General features: G+C 37.7%; 2 protein-coding genes across 2 annotated transcripts in view; one reads left to right on the plus strand and one right to left on the minus strand.

Moving 5' to 3' along the window:
• Positions 1–721: 721 nt before the first annotated feature.
• On the minus strand, positions 722–11,412 carry LOC112921478 (FKBP prolyl isomerase 3). Its single transcript, XM_026000768.2, has 7 exons — positions 11,226–11,412; positions 8,565–8,666; positions 7,182–7,289; positions 4,773–4,908; positions 4,042–4,109; positions 2,277–2,374; positions 722–1,067 (listed from the first exon to the last, which is right to left on the minus strand). Exons 1-7 carry the CDS (start codon positions 11,331–11,333, stop codon positions 1,013–1,015), a joined length of 675 nt encoding a protein of 224 aa, XP_025856553.1. The 5' UTR covers positions 11,334–11,412; the 3' UTR covers positions 722–1,012.
• A 29-nt stretch (positions 11,413–11,441) lies between these two features.
• Positions 11,442–24,872, plus strand: part of FANCM (FA complementation group M) — a 63,977-nt gene continuing 50,546 nt past the window's right edge. Inside the window, exons 1-4 of the mRNA XM_026000761.2 lie at positions 11,442–13,768; positions 14,328–14,500; positions 17,085–17,162; positions 21,619–21,777. Coding sequence (XP_025856546.2) covers positions 13,261–13,768; positions 14,328–14,500; positions 17,085–17,162; positions 21,619–21,777 — 918 coding nt within the window. The 5' untranslated portion in view covers positions 11,442–13,260. The remainder of the gene's footprint in view (positions 13,769–14,327; positions 14,501–17,084; positions 17,163–21,618; positions 21,778–24,872) is intronic.

Here is a 24,872-nt window from a genome sequence, read left to right on the forward strand (position 1 = left end):
ACCTAACAATATCAACTTTATTAATCATGATTAGTGGTTTATTGGTTTAAGTATACTTTTTTTGAACTTAGTTATCTTCTTGCCAGGATTAAACCATTTAGCTTTTTGCTTCCTCAGTTTCTGTGCTTGTTTTCTCATTATACAGAAACATTTAAAGATTTTTTTAAGAGGAGGGGCGCCTGGGTGGCTCAGTTGGTTGAGCGTCCAACTCTTGATTTCGACTCATGTTGATATCTCAGTCGTGAGATGGAGCCCCACATGAGGCTTTGTGCTCAGTGGGGAGTCTGCTTAAGATTGTTTCTTCTTCCTGCCCCCCCCCAACCTGTGTGCGTGGTCTCCTTTTAAAATAAATAAAATATTAAAGAGCTTCTAAAGCTTTAGAAAAAAGCTTTACGATGTTATGTATTTGAGATAGAAAGATACAAGAGAGAGCATGAGCAGGGGGATTGAGGGAGAAGTTGGCTCTCTGCTGAGCCAGGAGCCCGACCTGGGACTTGGTCCCAAGACCCTGAGATCATGACCTGAGCGAAAGGCAGACACTTAACCCACTGAGCCACCCAGGTGCCCCCTTAGAAAGTCTTAAAAAAAAAAAGATTTTAAGAGTGCCCCTGGCAAAGCTCTCTAGACAATTTTGCTTTTAAGTCCCTCTTCTGATGAAGTCGTAGCTCTGGTTAATCCTGGTTAACCTCATCAGAACATTTATATATTAACACCAAACAAATCAAGACACTGAATACGTTTTTATTGAGCCTTTTAGTTTACAACATGAGGTAAAAGGAAAGTCACTTCACCTTAACTAATATTTTACACAGCTGTAGTAAAATATCTCAAACTTTAAGGAATTATGATGGATTACATATATTAAAAGTTGGGGATTGGGTAAACAATATCTGAGTTCTTGAATTTTCCAGTTGACTCTCCCCTTACAATAGTAACCAGCTCTAGTTACATAAGTTTCTTCAAGGCCATGTTTTATTGTTGCTAATGTCTTTATATCTGAAGCATTGCTATTTTAATCAATATCCACTAATTCCACTTCAAAAATGAGTTTTGCATTTGGTGGAATTCTATTGTAGTAGTCAAGGTAAATTTGATAAAAATAATTTCTTCCTTCACTCCCAATAACCTCGGTCTAAAATTAGAATTATATATGGATATTGGGTATTAACCCCAAAGGGAAGGGCTTTATGACTGAGTGAGGTGCCTAGTGGTTCCTAAAAGTATCTTTGTGAATGGGGATCATAATCTATCAGTATAGGTTGACTAGATCGGTTGAGCTTGAACTAGGATCTTCTTTTCCTACTATTCCCAAATTAGCTACCACCTAATGAAGATTGCTAGTCCATGCTTAAGAAAATAAAGGCGATTTCAATCTAGTTGAGTGTATAAATTACATTAAATCAAAGTTCTCGTTTGAGGTGTAGTACCTGATATTTACTGTGAATTTTCAGATGCTGAGTTCAAAGAAGTGTGGTTTTCATCTGATTGGTCTTGAGATAGTTCACAAGAGAGAGGGAGCTGTAATTGAGCCATCTAATGTTGATAGGTTTAGAAGAGGGCTATTATATTCCCAAATAATCTTAACTGGTAAGATTGGAGAGAGCTTCCAAATTTTTAAAAAGTTACTTTAACTGATTCAACTAGTCCAATGGGAATGGAACCAACAACTGAAAAAATTACTTCTCACTTAGTTATTGGATTGTTCTGCTAGACATGGTCAGGAGGTGTGTTTTTTTAAAAAGAAATTTCAAACTGGGCCTATTAGAAAAGTACTGTCATTAATAGTAATCACAGATGCTTCCACTATGTTGGACCCATGGTCTCCTTCACAACTGGTAATCCCCAACATGTCCTCCATTTCTAATCTCTGAGTACCCATTTAATTGCCTGAAATTATACTGTAGCATAAAATTACTGTAAGTCATACTTGTTTGCTTCAGTTGTTTGTATTGGACATCTTAGTTCCTTGAAGTAAATCCTTCATACAGTAACAACTGCTTTTCAAAGATGGAATCTTAAAACCTCACAGTTTAGCTCTCAAAAATGGAAAACCTGAGTTCAAGAGGAAAAATGGTAGATTCTATTCTAGCTCAAGTTTGGCATACTTTGTGCCAATAAAAAATATTAACTACTGTCTATATTGGAGCTGTTGACACAGGAATACTAGTATGGACAGGATTCCTAATCTGGAAGTTAACCTAGACAACATATCTTTTATATATTCAGGTGGCCTTTCTTCGTGTTTTTTCTTTACTCAAAAAGTTAAAAAAGGATACTTGGCATCAGGCTGTCCTTTCTTTCCATAAGCCCATTCTGGTTCAATCTCTAGTCGAGCCTTTTCTCCTTTACTCATAGTTAAGAGTGCTTCATCCCACTAAAGGCAAGAACATGCAATAAAAACTAATGATAATTTGCAAAAAATACATGAAAAACTAGAAGACTGAACATACCAAAAAGCATTGTTACTGGATTTCATAATGTCCTTGATTGAGTCTTTGTTCCTTTATTACCTCAATTAAAAAAAGTTATTTTTTTGTGTAATACACTCTTTAAATGGTACAATGTGAAAGCACTTTTTGTAAATGTTAGCTGTCATACTTTACAGAAACCAGTTATTAGTACTATCATAAAAAATTTGCTATACTTGTTATATCCTAGCGCAAACTTCTGAATTTCTATTATAAGGATAAACTAATAAGTATTTACTCTAGAATCATCTTAAGTTTGCTAGATTTTGGAGTCATGGTGGCATATAAGATAAACTACATGTTACAACATTAGGATCTTCTGTAGAAGGTAAGAGTATTCAAAGAAATAATAACAGGTTTCTGGGTTGCCATTCCAGTTTGTCCAAATTTGGATCTTGTATATATATATATATTTTTTAAGTAGACTCTTTCCTCCCCAGTGTGGGCCTCAAACTCTCAACCCCAAGATCGAGTCACATGCTTTACCAACTAGGCCAGCCAGATGCTCTGGATCTTAAAGCCAGTTACCAAAAACAGTTAAACCAACAGGATGCAAAGATAAATATATGACTAATATCATATACTCTGTTGAAATGTTCAGTCACATAAAGCTCAAGGGACAGACCTGTTATATAATGGAAATTAAGAATATGGTTTACTAGAAGAAATATGTAAGCAAATTAGTCCTAAAATAGAAAAATTGATCACCTTGGTATAATCAGGTAGCAGTTAAGGTTATTTTTAGCTAAACCTTTAGTTTCAAGATGTTTTATATGCTATTTTGGGCTGTGGATATGTTCCGTATTTTACAACTTGCCCAAGTATAAAGAAGAACACCGAGGGTTCTCATAAGTGCATTTAACAGGCATTTCAGTTATAATGTTTGATGCTGTGAATAAAGACCTTTTAATAACAACAAATAGGCCCTACAAAAACAGCTTTGTTCAGTGAGGCTGATAATCCCCCCCTCTCCCCCGCTCTATTACATACTCCTGTACACTGCATTGGTCAGTACAGCTCAATCCTACCTTCCCCTTTTCTCAAAGTTCCCTTCTATTATCTCTCACATGTAAAGGCAGGTAAAAAAGCATGCTTATGTGTGAAAAGTTCTTCTGGTTTTTGAACCTTGGTTGTGAGAAGTGAAAAGGCCCAGAACAAACTTCTGCTTCTATCAGGTACTGCAGTGAAATGGATCTTTTACCTTTCTCAATTGTGTGTAAGTGATAAAACAACTATGTGACATTTTTTAAGAATCTTAAAACATAAATTTAGAAAGCCAAACTTTCTGATGAATTACTTTCTGATGAAAAAATAAAGAGGGGTAGGCATGAAGAAAATATTTGAGCCTCTATTACATTATATACTGTAGTCAGGCTCATTTAATTGTTTAGCAACCCTGAGGAAGAATGTACTGTTGTCCATATCTGAAACCCAAAAAACTTGTGCCAGATCAGTTAACAGTGATAGCATCTGATTTGTCAGAATCCAAAGACAAATGTTTTCATCATATACCAAATCCTACGATGTAGCATGTACCAGAATATCTATTGATTCATTGCCATTTTTTACTTACTCCTCGGATAACTTTGCCTATTCCAACCTTAAAACTTAAAGGCTTGGCATTTTTCTTCTTCTTTGAACCTGTAAAACAAATTTTCCTTATAATGCATGATGAAATTAAGTTCCAGTGGAAAAACAGTGATTTGTCTTTAAACTGATTTTAGAACTTACCATATTATGCATTTGAAAAGAAATAAATTTTTTTTTTATTATTTATTTATGATAGTCACAGAGAGAGAGAGAGAGAGGCAGAGACATAGGCAGAGGGAGAAGCAGGCTCCATGCACCGGGAGCCCGATGTGGGACTCGATCCCGGGTCTCCAGGATCGCGCCCTGGGCCAAAGGCAGGCGCCGAACCGCTGCGCCACCCAGGGAAAAGAAATAAAAATTCAGAAAGTTAACTCATCAAGACAATTCTGTATGTAAAAATAGTTATGGTCCCCAAAGCAGGAAGAGGGTAAAGACCTATGTTTACACTACTAAAACACCCCACTATTCTGCCTTTTATGTTAAATACAAAAGCCTCAACTATAGGACATTAACCAAGTTTAGACTAAGCGTTTTTTTTTTTTTTTTTTTTGCTTCCCAACAACCAAGATTTATTCCCCTGGCCAATAATCACAGGTGCAAAGGACCTGTGAAAAAATTGACAGCCAAGAGAAAGGTATAACCAACTGTTCATGTACCACACAAATATTTTGCAATGCCTTAAAGCTAAAAAGATAGGATTACATTTAGACTTACTGGTTTGAATATTAGTATCAAAAACAGTCCCATCCTGTAGTGTTCCTGTATACCAGCAGTGAACAACATCTCCCTTTTTGGGAAAGTTGGTTTTATCTCCTTTTTTAAGGACAGATTTTGTATATTTTGGTGGACCCTAAAAACAGAAACAATACGTAGAGTTAGTTACTTACATCCTTCTATGGTGGACGACAAAGAGAATTCTTTTTTTTTTTTTTTTTTAATTTTTTATTTATTTATGATAGTCACAGAGAGAGAGAGAGAGGCAGAGACACAGGCGGAGGGAGAAGCAGGCTCCATGCACCGGGAGCCTGATGTGGGATTCGATCCCGGGTCTCCAGGATCGCGCCCTGGGCCAAAGGCAGGCGCCAAACCGCTGCGCCACCCAGGGATCCCAACAAAGAGAATTCTTATACAGCCAACTGTGAACCAAGTCTGGGCACAGAGTTTCACAGATTTGGTTAACTCTGTTGCCTCTAGTTCACCTCTGAGTTAAAAAAATTCACCATCTAATTGTTGTCTGTGGTGAGAATATTAGTAAGTAGCCTATCTATAATTTAATTTCTTTTTTTTTTTTTTTTAAAGATTTGATTTATTCATTCAAGAGAGACACACACAGAGGCAGAGAGAGAAGCAGGCTCCATGCAGGGAGCCTGACTCCATCCTGGGACTCCAGGATCATGCCCTGAGCCGAAGGCAGATGTCCAACCACTGAGCCACTCAGGTGTCCCTCTATAATTTAAAGTAACTTCTAGCTACTTTGGAAACCAATGTTCTTTTGACAAAATTGTTATTCAACAAATGATAAAATAAATCCTATTACTTTCCAAGGTTAGAAATATAATTACTATTTAATTCCTATAAAATCATAAGGCATTAAAGCATTGTACTTTTTTTTCCCCAAAGATTTGAGTTGTTTAGCACCAATACTTGACATTACTAAATATTTTTACTATATCCAATTAGAACGAATATAGTAATATTCCATTTGTTTCTGAACTTGAAAGTAAGTTCACACAAGGAACAGAATTATCTATAGAAATTACTCTAACAGGCATATTTCCTAAAACAAAGCAGGATTATCAGTTTTTTAAAGAATGCTAAAGGCTAATAGGTGGTGATTCATATAGGTAAGAAAGCAGTTTTTTTTTTTGTTGTTGTACTTTACGTATCAGTTTATTACTGATATTTACATTTCAGTTGATCACACATACTATTTATGTGTGAAGAGGAAGAGGGAGAGGAAGAAGCAGACTCCCTGCTGAGCTGGAAGCCTGACGTGGGGGTTGATCCCAGGACTTGGAGATTATGATCTGAGCCGAAGGCAGATGCCTAACCATCTGAGCCACCCAGGCACCCCATAACTCTCTTTTTCTTAACCTCATAATGATACACAATCTGCTGCCCCATACCTTTTTATTGTAATTTTCTGGAAGGTAAACTATTTTGCCAATTGCTTTTGCAATCCTTCAATAATTATTATACCTTTACTTACCTTAGTAGCTGCTGAATATCTTCCCAGTACATATAACATTTATCAAATAATATTAGACATGATAAACCTCAAAATTGCTTTATTGTGTGTATATATCCATGAACATGAAATTCTGTTTTTCAACCAACAAGAGAGTATCATGTGAACTAACTAGCTTTAGGTATATAAACTTCTGTAATTGTATACTTGAACTTACATTCTATCTATAAATATCCAAATGCTATATATACTACTTCATCATTAGGTGACATGTCTTCATAAGACCTAAAGAATCAAATTATTATCACTGATACTAAGACTGTTAAGAATGAGTTATAGCTTAGTTATTAGCAAGATATTATCAGAAGTGGCAAGATTATCCATTTAGCTCTTTTGTGGCTGTTCTAACTGCTGTCCTTGGCTCTACTGAGGCTGTCCCTTTGCAGAAATGGTTTTATCTAGTTCTTCAAACCTTTGTACCAAAATGTAAGACCTATGTTGGGAAAGATGAGACAGAAGACTCCACACCCTGTTGCCAAGCCTGGACTATTTCTATTGCCAAGGATACCATGTACATTAGAAAAAGCTAAAAATAATCACAGTGAAACGGCTTTCACTCAGTCAAATTTGGCTATAGAAGCAGGAGTTAAAATGGCTTTGGAAGCTCAGGAGTTCTAGTCAGACATAGAGGAAATATAAAATACAAAGCTAGAGGTATTTTATAGAAAAAGCTTATTAACCATAAAGCACTGGTTCTTACATGTTTTTTTTCCCCCCCTGATTCAGTACACCTAAGGGAGATAACACACTCCAAATCAGTGTTTGGCTCTCTCAAAGTAGTCACACTCAACCACCCCTTATTATGAGAAATCAGTGCTATAAAAAAATACTTTCCTCAAATTCACATGAGAAATAAAATAATATTACATACAAACCTCATCCAGAGTCTCTTCACACTTGGTTTCTTTGGGTTTATCTTCATTAAGCTTCACATTTTTCACCTGCTCAGACACCTTACTTATACTTTCAGTACCTTTGAAACGCTGCAAGGAAAATGTTCTAATGTTTACCATATTCGGGACAGGCTAAAGGCTAGAAGGGATATCTAGATTTTCAACCTTTCAATTTAATGAACACCTGCATGTGAATATAGGCTATGTAACTCAAATACAAATAAATGGAAACTAAGAAAAAAGGAAAAATCTTATGTTAAGCATTTTAATCAACAAATTATGAACCTCAAAGCATCTCACAATATAAATGCTCAAAGGGGATCTTTATTTTTTTATTATTATTTTTTTAAAATTTATGAGTCACACAGAGAGAGAGAGAGGCAGAGACATAGAGGGAGAAGCAGGCTCCATACACTGGGAGCCCGATGTGGGATTCGAGCCTGGGTCTCCAGGATCGCGCCCTGGGCCAAAGGCAGGCGCTAAACCACTGCGCCACCCATGGATCCCAAAGGGGATCTTTAGAAATGACAACTCAGTGGCGTTGGGTGTTTGACTCTTGGTTTCAGCTAGGGTCATGACTTCAGGGTCATGGCATTCAGCCCCTTGTTGGGCTCCATGCTCATGGGGAGTCTGGGATTCTCTCTGTCTCCCCTCACTTGTGCTCTCTCTCTTTAAAACGAATAAATAGATACTTAAAAAGGAAAAAGATTTAGAAAGGCCAACTCAGACTCAGATATGAATACTATCACATAATTCCTTAATAAAGACTCTGTTGTGGAAGATAGTTATTTCATAGTGAACAAATATTGGAGAATTTTTTAAAAATTTAGTTTTCTAAAGGCTCAGCCTAAATCTAAGATTCAAAATTCATTAATGAAATAGAACTTACTTTGGAGTCTTAACGTTTTGGTAGCCCTTTTGTTGTTTTAATTTAAGCTACAGGGAATTATTATTATTATTTTCTTAAAATTTCTTTGAGAGAGAGTGAGCACAGAAACATGCGAGTGTGGGGAGGGGCAGAGGAAAAGAGTCTCAAGCAGATTCTCCAAAGAACAGGTAGCCCAATGCAGGGTTTGATGTCCAGACCCTGAGATCACCACCTGAGCCGAAATCAAGAGTCAGATGCTCAACCTACTGAGCCACCAAGGTATCCTGGGAATTATTTTTTAAAATTTGGTTCCTTTCAAAAACATAATATCCTGCTATACTGCAGATTAGCTTTGCTAGATTTGATAGTCCACTTATAGTTAGGAAAAACTCCAGGTGGAAAAAATTAAATAAATTCTGCAAATAAATTTAAAAATTCTTTTCTCAAACACAAATATTTATACCAATATTCTGGTAATATGATGTAATAATACTCACCTTACTTTCAAAAAGATGGTTGTAGGCTGTAACCAAATGGTCCTTGTTAGCTGTCTTGGCCACATTTTTAATGTTTCCTAATAACTTATGTTCTGCAAGAAACTATAAGGAAAAAAAGCTGGTTAGTCAAAATAATCTCCCTCATGTAATAAGGGTCTAAACTTTAGAAGATCACCTCTTATGTGAACGATTGTATCTTTAATAAAACTACTACTGATGGAAAAAATAAATATATTTTCTGCCCTACTTCATAACAAAAAAGATCGAAGGAAGATTTAAAAAATACACTATATTTATAAAGATTATTGACAAGACTGGAACTATAATATTACATAGGAGTCACAGTGTTGCATACTAACGCTCTTCCCATTACAGAACTCACAGAACATTTATATAGCAAGCACACTTTGGTAACTGGATGATGCTGGTACTGGTAGGATGTTACCTGGCCATGGCCATGGGACCCTTTAACCATGTTAGGCATAGCTATCTTGACAAATGTGTAACCCATTCTTGACAGACTGGGAAGCACTGTTACAAAATGCTGGATATATATATGGTGGTTAAGTGTGCGGGCTGAGGAATTAGACCACCTGAATCAAAATCCTAGCTATCTGATCTTAGACAAAGGACAAGCTTTCCTAAAAACTTAGTTTCCATATCATAGTGGAAGAATAATAACAGCGTCTATGTCAGAGAATGGTTTTAAGTATAAACACAATAATCCATTTAATGCCTTTCATATACAGTCTATTGCATGGTGAGAACTCAATAAATATTAGTTATTAGGACTAATAACAATGTACTTAATAATTCAAAGTAACAGAATCCCACTTCTCTTAAATAAAATCGGCAACAACAGTTAAACCAAGTTGGCAAGACACCAAAATACTACTTCTGAAATATCGAGTTATCAAAATGTAACATCATCTCAAAGTCATGTAATGTGGGGATTTGAAAAATGTCTTTGTTTTTCTGCTTCTTTTTCTGCCTTCTGGTCCTTGATTCCTCATTTTTGTTATCTTCATAAAGCTGGCCCCTGGCACCTATCCTTTTGATAAAACAGCTTTTCTAACAAATCACTGCTGTATTTTTTTCTCCTCTGCTTTTCCTCTCCCTCAATTAGACAAATGTTCTAAATGATAAAGGCTGATAGGTAATTTTGATTAAATGGAAGTAACCACTTGCTTTTAGCACTCTTGTGATTTCTTTAGCAAGATTCCAAAAAAATACCCAAAATACCAACATCTCCTTCATATCTTATGATCAATAGATGGTGACTGTCAAATATAAGTTTAGGAATGTGAATGAATACTGGAGAATATGCACTTGAAAGATTAATATGTTGAAAAAAATTGATAATTCAAGTCTCTTGAAATTGTCCCAGGTGGGCCAGTTTTACATTAGATTTCACACTGGGATCATTTGTTCTGTAAGAATTTGATTAAGTACAGTATTAAGACATTAAATGTTAACAAATGCTATGCCTAGTTTACTCTATTGTTCCTGTTGAAAATATGAATTGACTGAAGAGAAAGTAATTCCACTAAAATGGTATAAAATCGAATACCTGACGTGTGGTCTTTCTTTTTATCCTGTATCCCCTAACACTGAGCATAGTTCTTGCTATAGGTGTTGTATAAATATCTGCTGATGTCTAGATGTATAGAACTGGATGCTTGAGAGTAACTACCTCTTAAAGACACCTCAAAATGAAAATTAATTGTTAGGATCGTAGATCCTAACAGAAGAACCCAGAAAGAATTCTTCTAATGCAAGTTTAGAACTTAAATGAAAAGCTGTAGAGAAACCATTCAAACTGCTGTTTCTATCTCCCAAAAGTGGAGGATCCAGCTTGCAGAAATTCTGCAGTGGTTCGGGAACTTAAAAGAGGTTATGAATGCTCTTAATTTCGGAAAGGAAAAAAGTCAAGTCTGACAAAACAAAACAAAACAAACCCAAAACACTTGTGACCAGAGTCGGGTGGTTAAGATGGAGCCTATTCTGAAAAATGCAGGGCGTACAGGATAAAGAATGTCAAATTCATTTCTTAATCTTGTTTATAACAATGGGAGATACTGTGCGCTTGAAGGCGCATGTAACTCCCCTGAAAGTATAAAGGTGAAAAGGTCATGCAGAGTCGATATTTTAAAAAGTTAAACTGCAAACTACCGTTTTTTAAAAAAATTACACGCATTAGTGTTCATTATTTAGTAATCGATGAGAAAAGCAAAACGCACAGACCGTTCCCACAAAAATCTTCACCAGCCTTCCCATTCCCCTAAAGGCCTACTCTCTCCTGCAGGGGCCTCACCCGGGTCCCCAGAGCAAGGGTACCCGTCCCAACCCCCCAGTATCTCCTGGTTTTATTCTTTTTCCACAGCTTCCACCCTCCCTCAAGGGTCCCAATGAGGTTCTGATGACGCAATCGCTGCTTGCCTGCCCCAAGCAGTAAAGCTGTCCCCCCCACCCAAACGGGGCAGCCCAGCTAGGGCAACAGCGCGGCTCCCCGCCACATGCGAGGCCTCTCCGGCCTTCCAGGCCACCAGCCGCGAGAGGACGAGGGCGGGGGCACGGAGGAATACAGAATGTACGGGAATCTCCGGGGGGGTGAGGCGTCCCTCAGCCGCACCAGCCCGGCCGCCCCGCCGCCTCTGGTACCGAATCTGAACCGTGGTCCTGTAGAAACTTGATAATGTCCTTCTTGGGTAGTTGCTCGCTGCGCAGCTGCTCCACGGTCCAGGCCCGCTGTGGAACGGCCGCCGCCATCTTCCCCCGCTGCCTCTGCTGTACTGAGCCAGCCCGCCTCAGTTCAGCGGCGGCCCGCCCCTGGGGCGTGGCGCGGGCTCCGCCAGGAGCGCGAGGGGGCGGGGCTACGGCGCGGCGCGGCGCGGCGGGATTGGGGCCGGGCCGTGAGGGACGTCGGGGCTGTGCTTTGACTGCCTCGGTGGAGTCGGGATGTGAGCCCGCAGATGCGGTCATTGCGGCGGACGGCGCGGATGACCTGACCCTGCCGTCCGCTCTTAGCTGGAACCGTGGTGAAGCAACCATTGGTGGTGGTGGTATTTACCAGCCATTGCCCACATTTGTGTATTACCGACGGGCTGCTAGGCCTTTAAAGCCTGTATATAAACTGCCTCAGGAAAACGGCATTCAGGCTTCTAGTCACATTCTATCTAGTTCTAGCCTAAAAACTCACACCTGAATGGTCTCGGTCCTTGTCCATCAGAACAACCCGTACCCACTATCTCCCTTTTATTTTTTTAAAAAGATTTTTTAAAAAATCTTTATTTACTTATGATAGTCACACAGAGAGACAGAGAGAGAGAGAGAGGCAGAGACACAGGCAGAGGGAGAAGCAGGCCCCACGCAAGGAGCCCGACGTGGGACTCGATCCCGAATCTCCAGGATCACACCCCGGGCCGGAGGCGACGCTAAACCGCTGAGCCACCCAGGCTGCCCCCACCTCCCTTTTAATTTTATTTTTATTTTTATTTTTTATGATAGTCACACACACACAGAGAGAGAGAGAGGCAGAGACACAGGCAGAGGGAGAAGCAGGCTCCATGCACCGGGAGCCCGACGTGGGACTCTATCCCGGGTCTCCAGGATCGCGCCCTGGGCCAAAGGCAGGCGCCAAACCGCTGCGCCACCCAGGGATCCCCCCCACCTCCCTTTTAAAACTCGCACAGGTAAAACTAAAATACAACTGTTCCTTTCCCTGCCCAAGAAATAAAAAGACGCCAGAAAGTTTAAAAGCAAGTTCAAGAAACTGGCCAAATACAACAATGTAAAGAAGCCACACGCAGGATGACTGTTTGCGGATGACGACGGCGATACTATTAATGTTCACAACAACCCACACACGAGGAAGCAAATGTCCAGAGGTTACTCCACGTTGCCAAAGTTTGGAGCGAAGAAGCCGGGAATCGTACCAAGCCTGAAGTAGAAAGCTATCGCTACAGTAGAATAATATTTCACTGACGCACACGGCTTGGTGTCGTTTATGAAGATGTAATGATGCAATCAGGAATGCCTTCCTTTTTTTTCCTTTCAGATTTCCTGATGAATATGAAGCCAAACCATTCACTTCCCTCTTAATAATAAAAATATTAAGATAATGGGCTACCTCTCCAAATACTGGGAAAATGAGACCGGGCATTTTTCTTTTTTTCTCAGCTTGGATAAAGAAATAAGACCTTTAATTCTACGTAGCCCATTTGTTTTTCACCTCATCTTCCGATTTAAAAATATAGCCAACGAGGAATGTTAGACGCTCCATAACGTTAAATTCACAAAAACATGGATATTCGTGGACCTCAAAGTTATTATTATTTTTTATCATTTTAAGCAATATCATCGTCTTAGCAATGAGGCCCAAACACCCAGTCATTGGAACGGAACTTAGATTTAAAGTCTATAAGGAAACCCAACCGCGGACCAAATTTAGAGTAACGCTAGGGTAGTGCGCATGCGTCTCCGGGGCTACTCCGCAAGGGTTTCCGGGAAGCCAGCCAATCAGATTTCCGACGCAAACTCAGTGGCGGCATTTTCAACCAGATGAACCCACTGACTGCAGTTCCGCCCTCGCGTCCCACAGTTTTGTGTGAAGGAAACCGATGGGGATCCGAAGGGCGGCGGTTGAGCTGTTGGAACGGCTTGCGTCTGAGAGAGGCCTCTGGTGATTGTCAGCCTAATGAGCGGACGGCAAAGAACGCTTTTCCAGACGTGGGGCTCAAGCATTTCTCCATCAGCCGGAGCCCCGGGTTGCAGCTCTGGACCTGAGGGGCCTCAGAGCCCGGGCACCTCTACGGCACATTTTCCTCCGGCTGCAGAGGCTCAGCCGGAGTCGGACGATGATGTATTGCTGGTTGCAGTGTATGAGGCCGAGCAGCAGCTGAGGGTAGAGAATGGCGGTTTCTGCACCTCAGCGGGCTCGCTGTGGATTTACCCTACTAATTGCCCAGTGCGGGACTACCAGCTACAGATTGCCCGGACTTCTCTGTTTTGCAACACGCTGGTGTGTCTGCCTACTGGCTTGGGAAAGACCTTTATTGCCGCCGTGGTCATGTACAATTTCTACCGCTGGTTCCCTTCCGGCAAGGTGGTCTTCATGGCCCCCTCGAAACCTTTGGTGACACAGCAGATCGAGGCTTGCTACCGAGTGATGGGTATTCCGCAGTCCCACATGGCCGAAATGACAGGTATTTTAGAGAATGGGCTAATTTGAAATTAAGAGCTGGGTACTCGGGAAAGCACGCATTCTGGTGGAAACTGAGCTAAAGCAATTCCATGCGGAATAGTCCCCAGAACACAGCATATTTTACATCCCCCTTAAAGGATTATCTACTTGAAGCAAGCCTGGCCCTCACAAAAAGGGTTGCTTTACTCAATTTTCAGAGACTCCCTTTAGTTTGTCGGAGCATTTTGAAGCGATTATGTGTGTATACTCCATCAGTAAGTGAGCAGGAGGTTTCCCGACTTTCTAACCCAGAAAGATTTCCCAGTTCAAGAGTTTGCTTTTCTTAAGACATTGTGTCATTATGTAGGAATTATCTAAAAACTGTCTAGTTGTGCCTCAGCATTGACATTTGGATCACAACAGAGCTTTAAAATGTAACATTTCAATGATTTGTTAAATTGTTCTTGGCTGAAGGCAGATTACCAAAGGACTGCACTGTGAAATTAGGCCAGATTATTTACAGATATTTTAAAGATAACAGTCCTGGTATTTAGAATATAGAATGTCACTTTTGTTTACAGGAACTACTCAAGCTTTCACCAGGAAGGAAATATGGCGCAGTAAGAGAGTCCTTTTTCTTACACCTCAAGTCATGGTAAATGATCTTTCTAGAGGAGCTTGTCCTGCTGCTGAAATAAAGTGTCTAGTTATTGATGAAGCTCATAAAGCTCTTGGAAACTATGCTTATTGTCAGGTAATATTTCGTTTAAAAGTCTTTGGACTGTGAACATATTTTTAAAGAGTATTTTAGTGAATACTTATAAGTTTTGATTGTGTTATCATTATGAAAAAGCCCCACATTATTTCAATGAAAGTAATACTTCATTGAAACAGTGTCTCTGCTGTCTTAAAAAAAATTTTTTTTTTTTTAATCCTTAACAAGACCATTACTGTGGGTGTAGATGCTGAAAGCCTAGTCATGGTTGAGGCAGTGATCTGAAATAGGGTATGGGTGGAGTTTTGGAACTGAGATAATAATCCAGAGATTGGTAGCAGATGTGCAGTGTCATTCCTTGGCAGCTAGGTAAAATACTTAACTGTCAAGAGTTGTTACCAAGATTGAATGATCTAATATATGCAGCATACCTAACACAGTGGCTTCTAGTTAAGTACTACATGAATATAAACTATAAAGGTGAAGAAGTGGGATATGGCTGGAGAGGTAATTAAGGTCCAGGCCATGAAGGTATTTGTATATTATGCTTAGCAATTTGAATGCTCTTTGTAGGACATAGGAAATACAGGTGGTGGAGACTCACTGAACAATGTTCAGTGATACTTCAGATTTAAAAGAGATTAGAAGAGAGAAGGCTAAAGGCAGGATGTACAATGAGGAAGAGGAGGAATTTAGGATGACTCCCAGGTTTCTGAGTTGGAAGACTGAGGATGCTATTAGTCAAGATGGAGAGTTCTGGAGGCACTAAAGATTTGGGGTATTACATGAAGATGATGAGTGTAGTTTTAGATTGTTGAGTTTGAAATGTCTATGAGGAATCTAAGTACAGATACCAGTGGGCAGTGGGTGATAAAAGTATGAATTTCAGTGGAGAGTTCTGAGCTGGAGATACAGATTTGCAAATCATCAACGGGTAGGTGGTGGGTAGGTAAAACTATAAGCTGGTGATATCAGGGAGAGAGGATATAGCATAAGAATAAAAGGGAGAGTTGATTTTATTTAGTGCCAAGAGGTGAATTTTACTGCCAGTTTGTGAATTTGTAGTTTCCCTGTTTAAAGAACTGAAGTTTAAGTTTATTGTATTATACCTCTGTGTTACCTTCTGGAGAATTGTCATCTTTAGAGTTGATTTTAGGCAGGAATGGATGTATATATATTTTTTATTCATATCTTTCCAAGTAAATTAATACCCAATGTGTTAAGGTTTCTGTTTGAGCGGGGCATTTAAAAATTTTTATTTTAACTCTGTGAATTTATTTTGTAGATTTTAGTTTATACCTAGCAACTTTAATTCATTTATTTTATTTTCAAAGAAAATTTCTAGCACCAGGTTTTTTTTTTTTTTAAGTAGGCTCCACAATCAGCATGGAGCCCAATAATGGGCTTGAACTCATGACCCTGAGATCAAAACTGGGCTGAGATCAAGAGTCAGACACCCAACCAACTGAGCGCCTTTGCCCCTTTTTTTTAATTTACAAAGCTTATGCTATTATTGAGTACAGTAAGACATGCACTGATTTCATTAAATCCAAACAGTCCTGAGTGTTTATGATGCCTTGAATATTATAGATGGAGATGCCAACAGGCACACCAACTCCATGAAGAATGTAGCTTCCTGGGTTACAAACACAGCACCATTTCCTTTTCTACAAAATGCTTGAGAATCCCATTTGGATGAAAGTAATGTATTTATTAGGGACATTTTGTCTTGCATCAGTTTTTACTTAGAACAATTCTATGTTAAGTATAATGTTCTGTCTTTATGTTGTATTCCATATCATGTTAAAAAGAAAGTCTGTAAATAATATTTTTTGAGATTAGTCAAGATTCAGGGTCTCATTTAATTCATCCTTTATGTGGGTTGAAATAAAGTTTTTAGATAACCTGTTTTTACTATTTCCCATATCTAATGCAGAGCTATTAGATATTGAGAGCTATTCTTGCAATTCTGTTTACTTAGGGGTTCTTTTCCTTGTATTGGGGTGTCACGTGAAGGATTATGTAGGAATCTGGTGAAAAATTCAGTATATGGGTATTGAATTCACATTACCAGATATGGGTATTGAATTCATATTTTGAAGTCTAGAATGATGCTTTGGTGCCATTGAGAAGATGTGTTAGCATTTAAAAGGAAAGTTGGGCTTAAAGTCTTTTCCTGAAACAGTTTTTTTCCACTTCAAATCTAATTTCATACTGTTTTTTTTCCCTGTCTTTATGTTAGGACTTATCTTCACCTGGTAAGTGTGCAGTATGGATATAGCTGTAAGGCTAATAAACATGGCTCAAACAACAGAAAGTAGACCCTTTTCTTCTTCGATTTGCCCTTGAATTAACTGAGTATTTTGATTTGCCTCTGTAGTCAGCCTTGATGGAGTAGCTTTATGTATGGAAGAAACTCTAAGATGTTTTTGATTGGTGTAGAATGTAAACCTGAATTATTTGCTCTTTAGATAATGTGACTCATGATGGTTCCATCCCTTAGACCATCAATACTCTATAAGAAAGAATGATAATGGAACATATATAATAGTTTGTTTAACAGAATCACTGTTGTTTTTGTATTGGATGGATGAAATTAAATAACATTTTTTTCTTGTTTAAGGTTGTAAGAGAACTGTTCAAATATACAAATCACTTTAGAATCTTGGCTCTCAGTGCCACACCAGGTAGTGATATAAAGGTAAGTAAAATGTCTTTCCGTTTATTAACATTTAAGAAAATAACAGCTTTTGTATGGGGCCGGACCAGTTTGTCGTTCTAGTATTTAGTTTGACATCAAGACTACAACATTTCTTACACATTCCTGTTTTCTTCTTTGGTTGGAGGAGATTTTCTACATGAGCAGTTTTTAGATGTCAGTATACATAAGTAGTTTGTTAAAAGTACTAAACTTTTGAATACTATAAGTGTTTTTTAAATTAAGTTTTCAGGGTTTTTTTTTTAAAGTTTGATTTTGAACTAACTTAGACTTCCAGAAAATTTGCAAAAATTGCAATCTCTATCTCTACTTTGCTCAGCTACCCTAATGTTAACATATAACCATAGTGTATCAAAACCAGGAAATTAACGTTGGCACGATACTAGTGTATTTGTAGAACTGAGTTGAATTTTATGTTTTCCCACCATTGTCCTTTTCAGCTTCAGGGTCTGGTTCAGGATCTCACTTGCATTTAGTTGTCCTGTCTCAGTCCTTCCTATCTGTGATAGTTTTTCAATCTTTTCTAGTGTTCCATGACCTTGACACTTTTAAGAGTAGATGTCAGTTATTTTGTAGAATATTCCTCAGTTTGGGTTTGTCTGATGTTTCTCATGATTGGAGTGAGGTTATGCATTTTTGGGAAGAACACTCCAGAAGTGATGCTGTACCTTTCTCAGTGCATGGTATTAGAAAATACATGATGTTGATTTGTCTTACTGCTGTTGTTGTTAATCTTGACTTGGTTAAGAAGATATCTTCCCAGTTTCTGCATTTTAAAATTACTATTTTCCCCTTTGTAACTAATAAGCATATAGTGGGGGATTTACTGAGACTATGTAAATATTTTAGCATCCAATGACTATTCTTGCTTGCAGCTGTTATTTCTGTGGTGTTTGCCTAATCATTATTTCCTTTCATTTCTTTTATGATTGTTAACGTGAGTTCTTTTGTAATGAAGAGTGTTTCTTCTCTTCCATTTATTTAATTCTCTGTATCAATTTGAACTAATGGACATGTATTTTTTTCTATGCACTACAATCCAGAGCTGTCATTGTTAATTTTGTTGCTCAGATTATTCAAGCTTTGGCTATTGGGACCTCCTTTATGATGGTGCCTGCTTTTGGACATTCCCCCTATCTTTCTTTTGAAAGATACAAGATATTTATGCTCATTTAGTATTTTTCATGTCTAGCCATGGAATCAACCATTTCTCCAGGTAGCTCTGGTTTCCTTTATTCAAGGGTAGTGAAAATTTTGAGCCTCATCTCATTATGTTCTAATTTTAGTTGCTCTGAGTGGTGTTCTGTATTGCGTTTTAAAGACCTTCTAAGTTTAAATTTCAATTCTGTCAAGTTGTAAGACTTTTCCTTCTACCCATAGCCTTGATATTTTTCAGAAATTTCTGTGCTGCCTCTGATCTTACTTTAATCACTTTAAACATGCTGGATTGTTTTTAGTCACCTTTTAAGTCTTTGCTGAAATGTTGTGCCTTCAAAAAGTTTTACTCTAAACTGTCAAAAGCTAGCTCTCCCTATCTTTTTTGTATGTGTGTAATTTTCTTCTTAATAGTAATCATAATCTGTCATTTAAAAAAAATAATTAAACTCAGTTTTTACTTAGAACATCAGTCTTCTATAATACCCAGTGCTCATTACATTATGTGCTCTCCTTAATGCCCATCACCCAGTTACCCCATCCCCCCTCCAGCAACCTTCACTTTGTTTCTCATGATTAAGAGTCTTTCTTTCAGGGATCATTTCTATAGTTTGTTAATCTGTCATTTTTTTTTGACTTACTCATTTATTTGTTGTCTTTTGCCCCATGAAAATAGTAACTATATGAATATACAGATTATATTTATGTTGGTGGTAGCTCTGTTACTAACTCAATGCCTGACATGTGGGAGTCATTCAAATATTTGTTGAAAAAAATAATTAAAAATATCAACATCTTACTCAGTTTTATAAAGTGGTCATAATACCACTCCAGGTGATGTGGTTGGTCCCTTGGTAATTATAGTGAACTATTTTAGGTACCATACCAGGAATACAAAGGTAATTAAGATGTGATTTTTGTTGTAGAGTATTTTTTATTTGAAATTATATTTAGTTTGGGTTGCCATGCTGGCTCAGTCAGTAGAGCATGTGACTCTTGATCTCAGAGTTGTGAGTTCAAGGTCCACGTTGGGCGTAGAGATTACTTAAAAATAAATAGATAGATAGATAGATAGATAGATAGATAGATAGATAATATTTTGTCTTTTGAAACCTCATGAGACTTTTCCAGCTTTGAAAAAAATGCTCTTAATTTTTGGACAATTTCAGAAGGCTGGGATCATGACCTGAGTTGAAGGCAGACACTTAACTGACTGAGCCACCCAGGGTCTCCTCAATTTTTTTTTTTTCTTAAAGATTTTATTTATTTATTCATGAGAGACACAGAGAGAGGTAGAGACATGGGCAGAGGGAGAAGCAGGCTTCATGCAGGGAGCCCGATGTGGGACTTGATCCCGGACTCCAGGATCATGCCCTGAGCTGAAGGCAGATGCTCACCACTGAGCCATCCAGGCGTCCCCCTTCAACTTTTTAAAAAATAAATATATATTATTGAGGTACATGCTATGTTAGTTTTATGCAATGTTATATTAGTTTCAGGTGTACCACATTAGTGATTTGACAATTCTTTTTCTTTTTTTAAGATTTATTTATTTATTTTAGACAGAGACAGCATGGTGGAAATGGGCAGAGGGAGAAGGAGAAAGTCTTAAGCAGACTCTATGCTGGGCGTGGAGCCCAACATGGGGCTTGATCTCACAACCCTGTGATCTCGCCCTGAGCTGAAACCAAGAGTCTGACACTTAAGCAGCTGTGCCCCCAAGATACCCCAGTGATTTCACAATTCCATGTATTACTCAGTGCTCACCACAATAAGTATAATCACCATTTGTCACTATACAACATAATTACAGCATTATTGATTATATTCCCTGTGCTGTAGTTTTCATCTTTGTGACTTTGTAACTGGAAGTTTATACTTCTTAATTCCCTTCATTTGCCCATCTCCCCACTCACCTCCTCTCTGGCAACCATCAGTTTTCTGTATTTTAGAGTCTATTTGTTTTGTTTTGTTTTTTAGATTCCACATGAGTGAAATCGTATGGCATTTGTTTTTCTCTGTCTGACTTATTTCATTTAACATAATACCCTCTTATCATCCATGTTGTCACGAATGACAAGAGTTCATTTTTTTATGGCAGTAATAGTCCATTGTGTGTGTGTACACACACACACACATCATCTTATTTATTTATTTATTTATTTATTTATTTATTGACAGACACTTGGGTTGTTCATATCTTGGCTATCATAAATAATGCTGTAGTAGGTCTTTCACTTCTTTGGTTACATTTATTTCTAAGTATTTTTTTCTTTTGGGTGCAATTGTAATTTGAGTTTTCTTCATTTCTACTACTTTGTTATTAGTGTATAGAAATGCAACAGATTTCTGCATAATTTTGTATCCTGCAACTATTGAATTCATTTATTCTAAATTTTTCTTTCTTTTTTTAAAAAGATTAATTTATTTATTTATTCATGAGAAACACACACAGAGAGAGAGATAGGCAGAGACACAGGCAGAAGGAGAAGCAGGCTCCATGCAAGGAGCCCGATGTGTGACTCAATCCTGGGTCTCCAGGATCACACCCTGGGCTGCAGGCGGCGCTAAACAGCTGTGCCCTGGGGCTGCCCCTATTCTAAGTTTTTCGGTGGAGTATTTAGGGTTCTTTCAACTCTTGATCATAATCAGTACTGAAGTTAAAAGTACATCCAGCGAATATTCACATCATATGTAGTGTTTTAAATGGAAAATATTCCACTAATTTATCAATAATTTATTTAGTATAGTGTATGCCCTATGCCCTCAATTTCTTAACAAGCCGATTTGTAAAGTAGTCCTAATATATATTGTTCCTCTAACAGTAACAAGACTTCTCTGTTCTTCCCACTAATAAAAACCACTGGAAAAAAAGTATTTGCCAGGGAACCAGGAAATCTGAGTTATAGCTCTGGCTCTAAAATGGTCTATGATACATAATTTGGAGGGGATTTAGATTGCTAACCTGTAACTTCGGTTTGTCTGAGTCTTCATAAAATATATTTTTAAGGAGTTTATCACTGTCATTGAAAAGTGCAAAATACCTTTGAGGAATTTGCTGAACGTTTACTAGTTCTTATTTCTTGAGTGTTTGGCTGGAAGGGCTGCATGAAAAAAAGATGTTTCAAAGCCTTTTCCTCTTTTGTAACACTTCTAATATAACTTATAGTTAAAATAGTTTAATTATTTGAGTTCTAAATTTTACCACTATTTTATTTTTGTTGGTAACCTAAGCTAAAAAATTTAACATATAATGTAGTTTTAAATACTTGATTTTCTGTAGGCTGTTCAACAGGTTATTACTAACCTACGAATTGGGCAGATAGAACTTCGTTCTGAAGATTCTCCGGATATTTTGCCATACTCTCATGAAAGACGAGTTGAAAAGCTAGTTGTTCCCCTTGGTGAAGAACTTGCAGCCATCCAAAAGGCATATATCCAGGTAAGCCATTTTACCACTATTTAGGGTTTTGATAAATGAACTGATAATGTATTTATTTTATTTTATATAATCTGGCTGTGAGATTATAATTATATCATTTTATATAATTAGTATGTTGAAAAATTCTTTGAAATTAACTTTTGGAATGAGTACCATGTTTTATTTGTTAGTTACTATTAAAGAGGAAATACAAAATGATGGACCATTTCTAAAGCCAATTACAGCCTTAGTTTTTAAGTACATCTATTAATTGCAGTATAAAACACACATACATATAAATAGCAGAGTGTACAGAACCTAAGTGTGTAGCTCAGTGAATTTTCACATAGGGAACACACTTAAAACACATGTCCAGATTTAACCACAAGTTTCTTTGTAAGAAAATATATTTTCAGTGTTTTTCTCCTGGATCCATTATACAGCAATGATTTTCTTTTTTTTTTTTTTTCCCTAAAGATTTTATTTATTTATTTATTCATTCATTCATGAAAGACAGAGAGAGAGAGAGGCAGAGACACAGGCAGAGGGAGAAACAGGCTCCATGCAGGGAGCCCAACGTGGGACTCAGTACCAGGTCTCCAGAATCACGCCTTGGGCCGAAGGCAGTGCTAAACCGCTGAACCACTCAGGGATCCCCTACAGCAACAATTTTCAACTGGAAGCAATTTTGCTCACCTTCTGACATTTGGCATTTTCTTGACACATGTTTGGTTGTCATAAATGGAGGGAGTAGAGAGTAGATTGCTATTAGAATTTAATATGTAGAGGTTAAGAATGCTGCTTAACATTCTGTAATGAACAAGAATAGTTCCCCAACAACAGATAATTATCTGGGCCAAATGTCAATATTGTAGCTACTGAGAAATTGCTTAGCCACTTACCACTTTGAGAAAAATTTGAGGTAACGCACTGCTTCTCTATGGTTCCTAATTAGTGTCATGCTAGAACATCTTGTTTTCATATCTTCATTGTTGTAGATTGAAGATGCGTGCAAATTCTTTGACACTCCTCCCATGGAGAGATAGATGCATTTCCTTTTCCCTCCAGTGTTGACTGGCTCTGTGACTTGGCTGTGACCAACCGAATGTGATAAACTCCAAATAAGCCATGATGAACCTCAGCTAAGCCTTGTTCAGGAGAAAGGAGGAACTGATAGCTAAAATCGAGGGCGTAGACACATGGCCCCAGTTAAGGTATTACATGTAACATCCAGCCATTCTAGGCTTCTGACATCAATGAACAGAGATTAGCTGTCTCTGCAGTGCGGACAGAATTCTTTTTTATTTTTAACATTTTATTTTGCAGTAGTTTTAGACTTTCAGGGAATATGCACAAATAATATAAAGTTCCAGTGAGGAGATGCTTTTTTTTTTTTTTAATTTATTTATTTTTATTCATGATAGTCACAGAGAGAGAGGCAGAGACACAGGCAGAGGGAGAAGCAGGCTCCATGCAGGGAGCCCGACGTGGGATTTGATTCCGGGTCTCCAGGATCGCGCCCTGGCCCAAAGGCAGGCGCCAAACCGCTGCGCCACCCAGGGATCCCCTCATTTATTTATTAATTCAGTTCCTTGTATCAGTATAGACTAATTTTTTTTTTCTATTTGTTACAATCTAATTCTATCAGAATGAATTTTGTTGCTCAGATTGCTCCAACTTTAACCATTTAGGGTGCCTTGTGTCCTTTAGAAATATACCTTTTTTTTTTTTTAACACTTCTAACTTCCTGGCCTCAAAAGATATTTTGTGCTCATTTAGTATTTCTCGTGTCCCAGCCATGGAATCAACCATTCCTCCAAGGAATCCTTATTACTTTTATGGAAGAATGGTATTTTGAAACCAAAATCTGTGTATTAGGAATGCTCACTGTTAACACAGTGTCTTGGCCTGAGCTCTTAGTGATCTGCTTACATTCTTATTTGAAGAATTTGAGTCATGAGCAAATAAAATGGTTGTTTTTAAATTTAAGATGTTTTGAAGTACTTTGTTTTGTAGGTACAGACAACCAAAGTATTCATTTATCATTTAATCTTTAAAAGTTTTTCTTAAAAGTTCTTTAGGGATATAGTTTATTTTTTGTTTTCAAATTATTTTTAACAAAATTCTAAGCATTATTAATTTAAGATATGATAAAGTATTTCCAGTAATTTCCTTTTTTTTTTCTTAAGATTTTATTTATTTATTTATTTGTCAGAAAGAAAACTCGCACAGGCAGGGGGAGTGGCAGTTCCCACTGAGTAGGAAGCCCAATGTGGGACTCCATCCCAGGACTCTGGGATCATGACCCATGCCAAAGGCAGATGCTTTAACCAGACTGAGCCACCCACGTGTCCCCAAGTAATTTCCTTTTTAATTAAAAAAAGTTTTATTTGAGTATAATTGGCACACAATGTTACAGTAGTTTCAGATGTACAATGTAGTATTGGACAAGTTTATGTTATGCTATGCTCACCACAAGTATAGCTACCACTTGTCACCATACAACATTACTACATCATTGACTATATTCTGTATGCTGTGCCTTTTATTCCTGTGACTTATTCATTCTGTAACTGGAAGCCTATATCTATCTCCCACTCCCCTTCACCTATTTTGTCCACCTTTTCAACTTCCTCACCCATGGCAACCATTACTTTGTCTCTGTATGTATAGGTCTGATTCTGCTTTTTGTTTGCTTGTTTATTCTTTTTTTTTTTTTTTTAGATTCCACATATGAATAAAACCCTTTGGTGTTTGTCTTTCTCTGTCTCACTTATTTCACTTTTTATAGTATCCTCTAGTTCTATTCGTGTTGTCACAAATGGCATTATTTCGTCCCTTTTTTGACTATGTAATATTCCATTATGTATATGTATCTATATATACACACATCACATCTTCCTTATCCATTTGTCTACTGATGGCCACTTGGGTTGCTTCCATATTTTGACTATTGTAGATAATGCTGCAATAAAAATAAGGCTGCATATATCTTTCAAAATTAATACTTTCATTTCCTTTGGCTAAATACACAGTAGTGGAATTATTGGGTCATATGGTAGTTCTACTTTTAATTTTTTTAAAAAGATTTTATTTACTTGACAGGGAGAGAGAGA

Source organism: Vulpes vulpes, chromosome 6, assembly GCF_048418805.1.
Source record: "Vulpes vulpes isolate BD-2025 chromosome 6, VulVul3, whole genome shotgun sequence".
In the NCBI taxonomy this organism is placed as follows: domain Eukaryota; kingdom Metazoa; phylum Chordata; class Mammalia; order Carnivora; family Canidae; genus Vulpes; species Vulpes vulpes.

Coding starts and splice junctions, on each gene's coding strand:
- LOC112921478 (XM_026000768.2), bottom strand. CDS start 11,333: ATGGCGGCGGCCGTTCCACAGCGGGCCTGGACCGTGGAGCAGCTGCGC. Junction 4,909..7,181: donor GTGAAGAGACTCTGGATGAG/GTTTGTATGTAA, acceptor TTCTGTTTTTAG/GGTCCACCAAAATATACAAA. Junction 2,375..4,041: donor TAGGCAAAGTTATCCGAGGA/GTAAGTAAAAAA, acceptor TCTTGCCTTTAG/TGGGATGAAGCACTCTTAAC.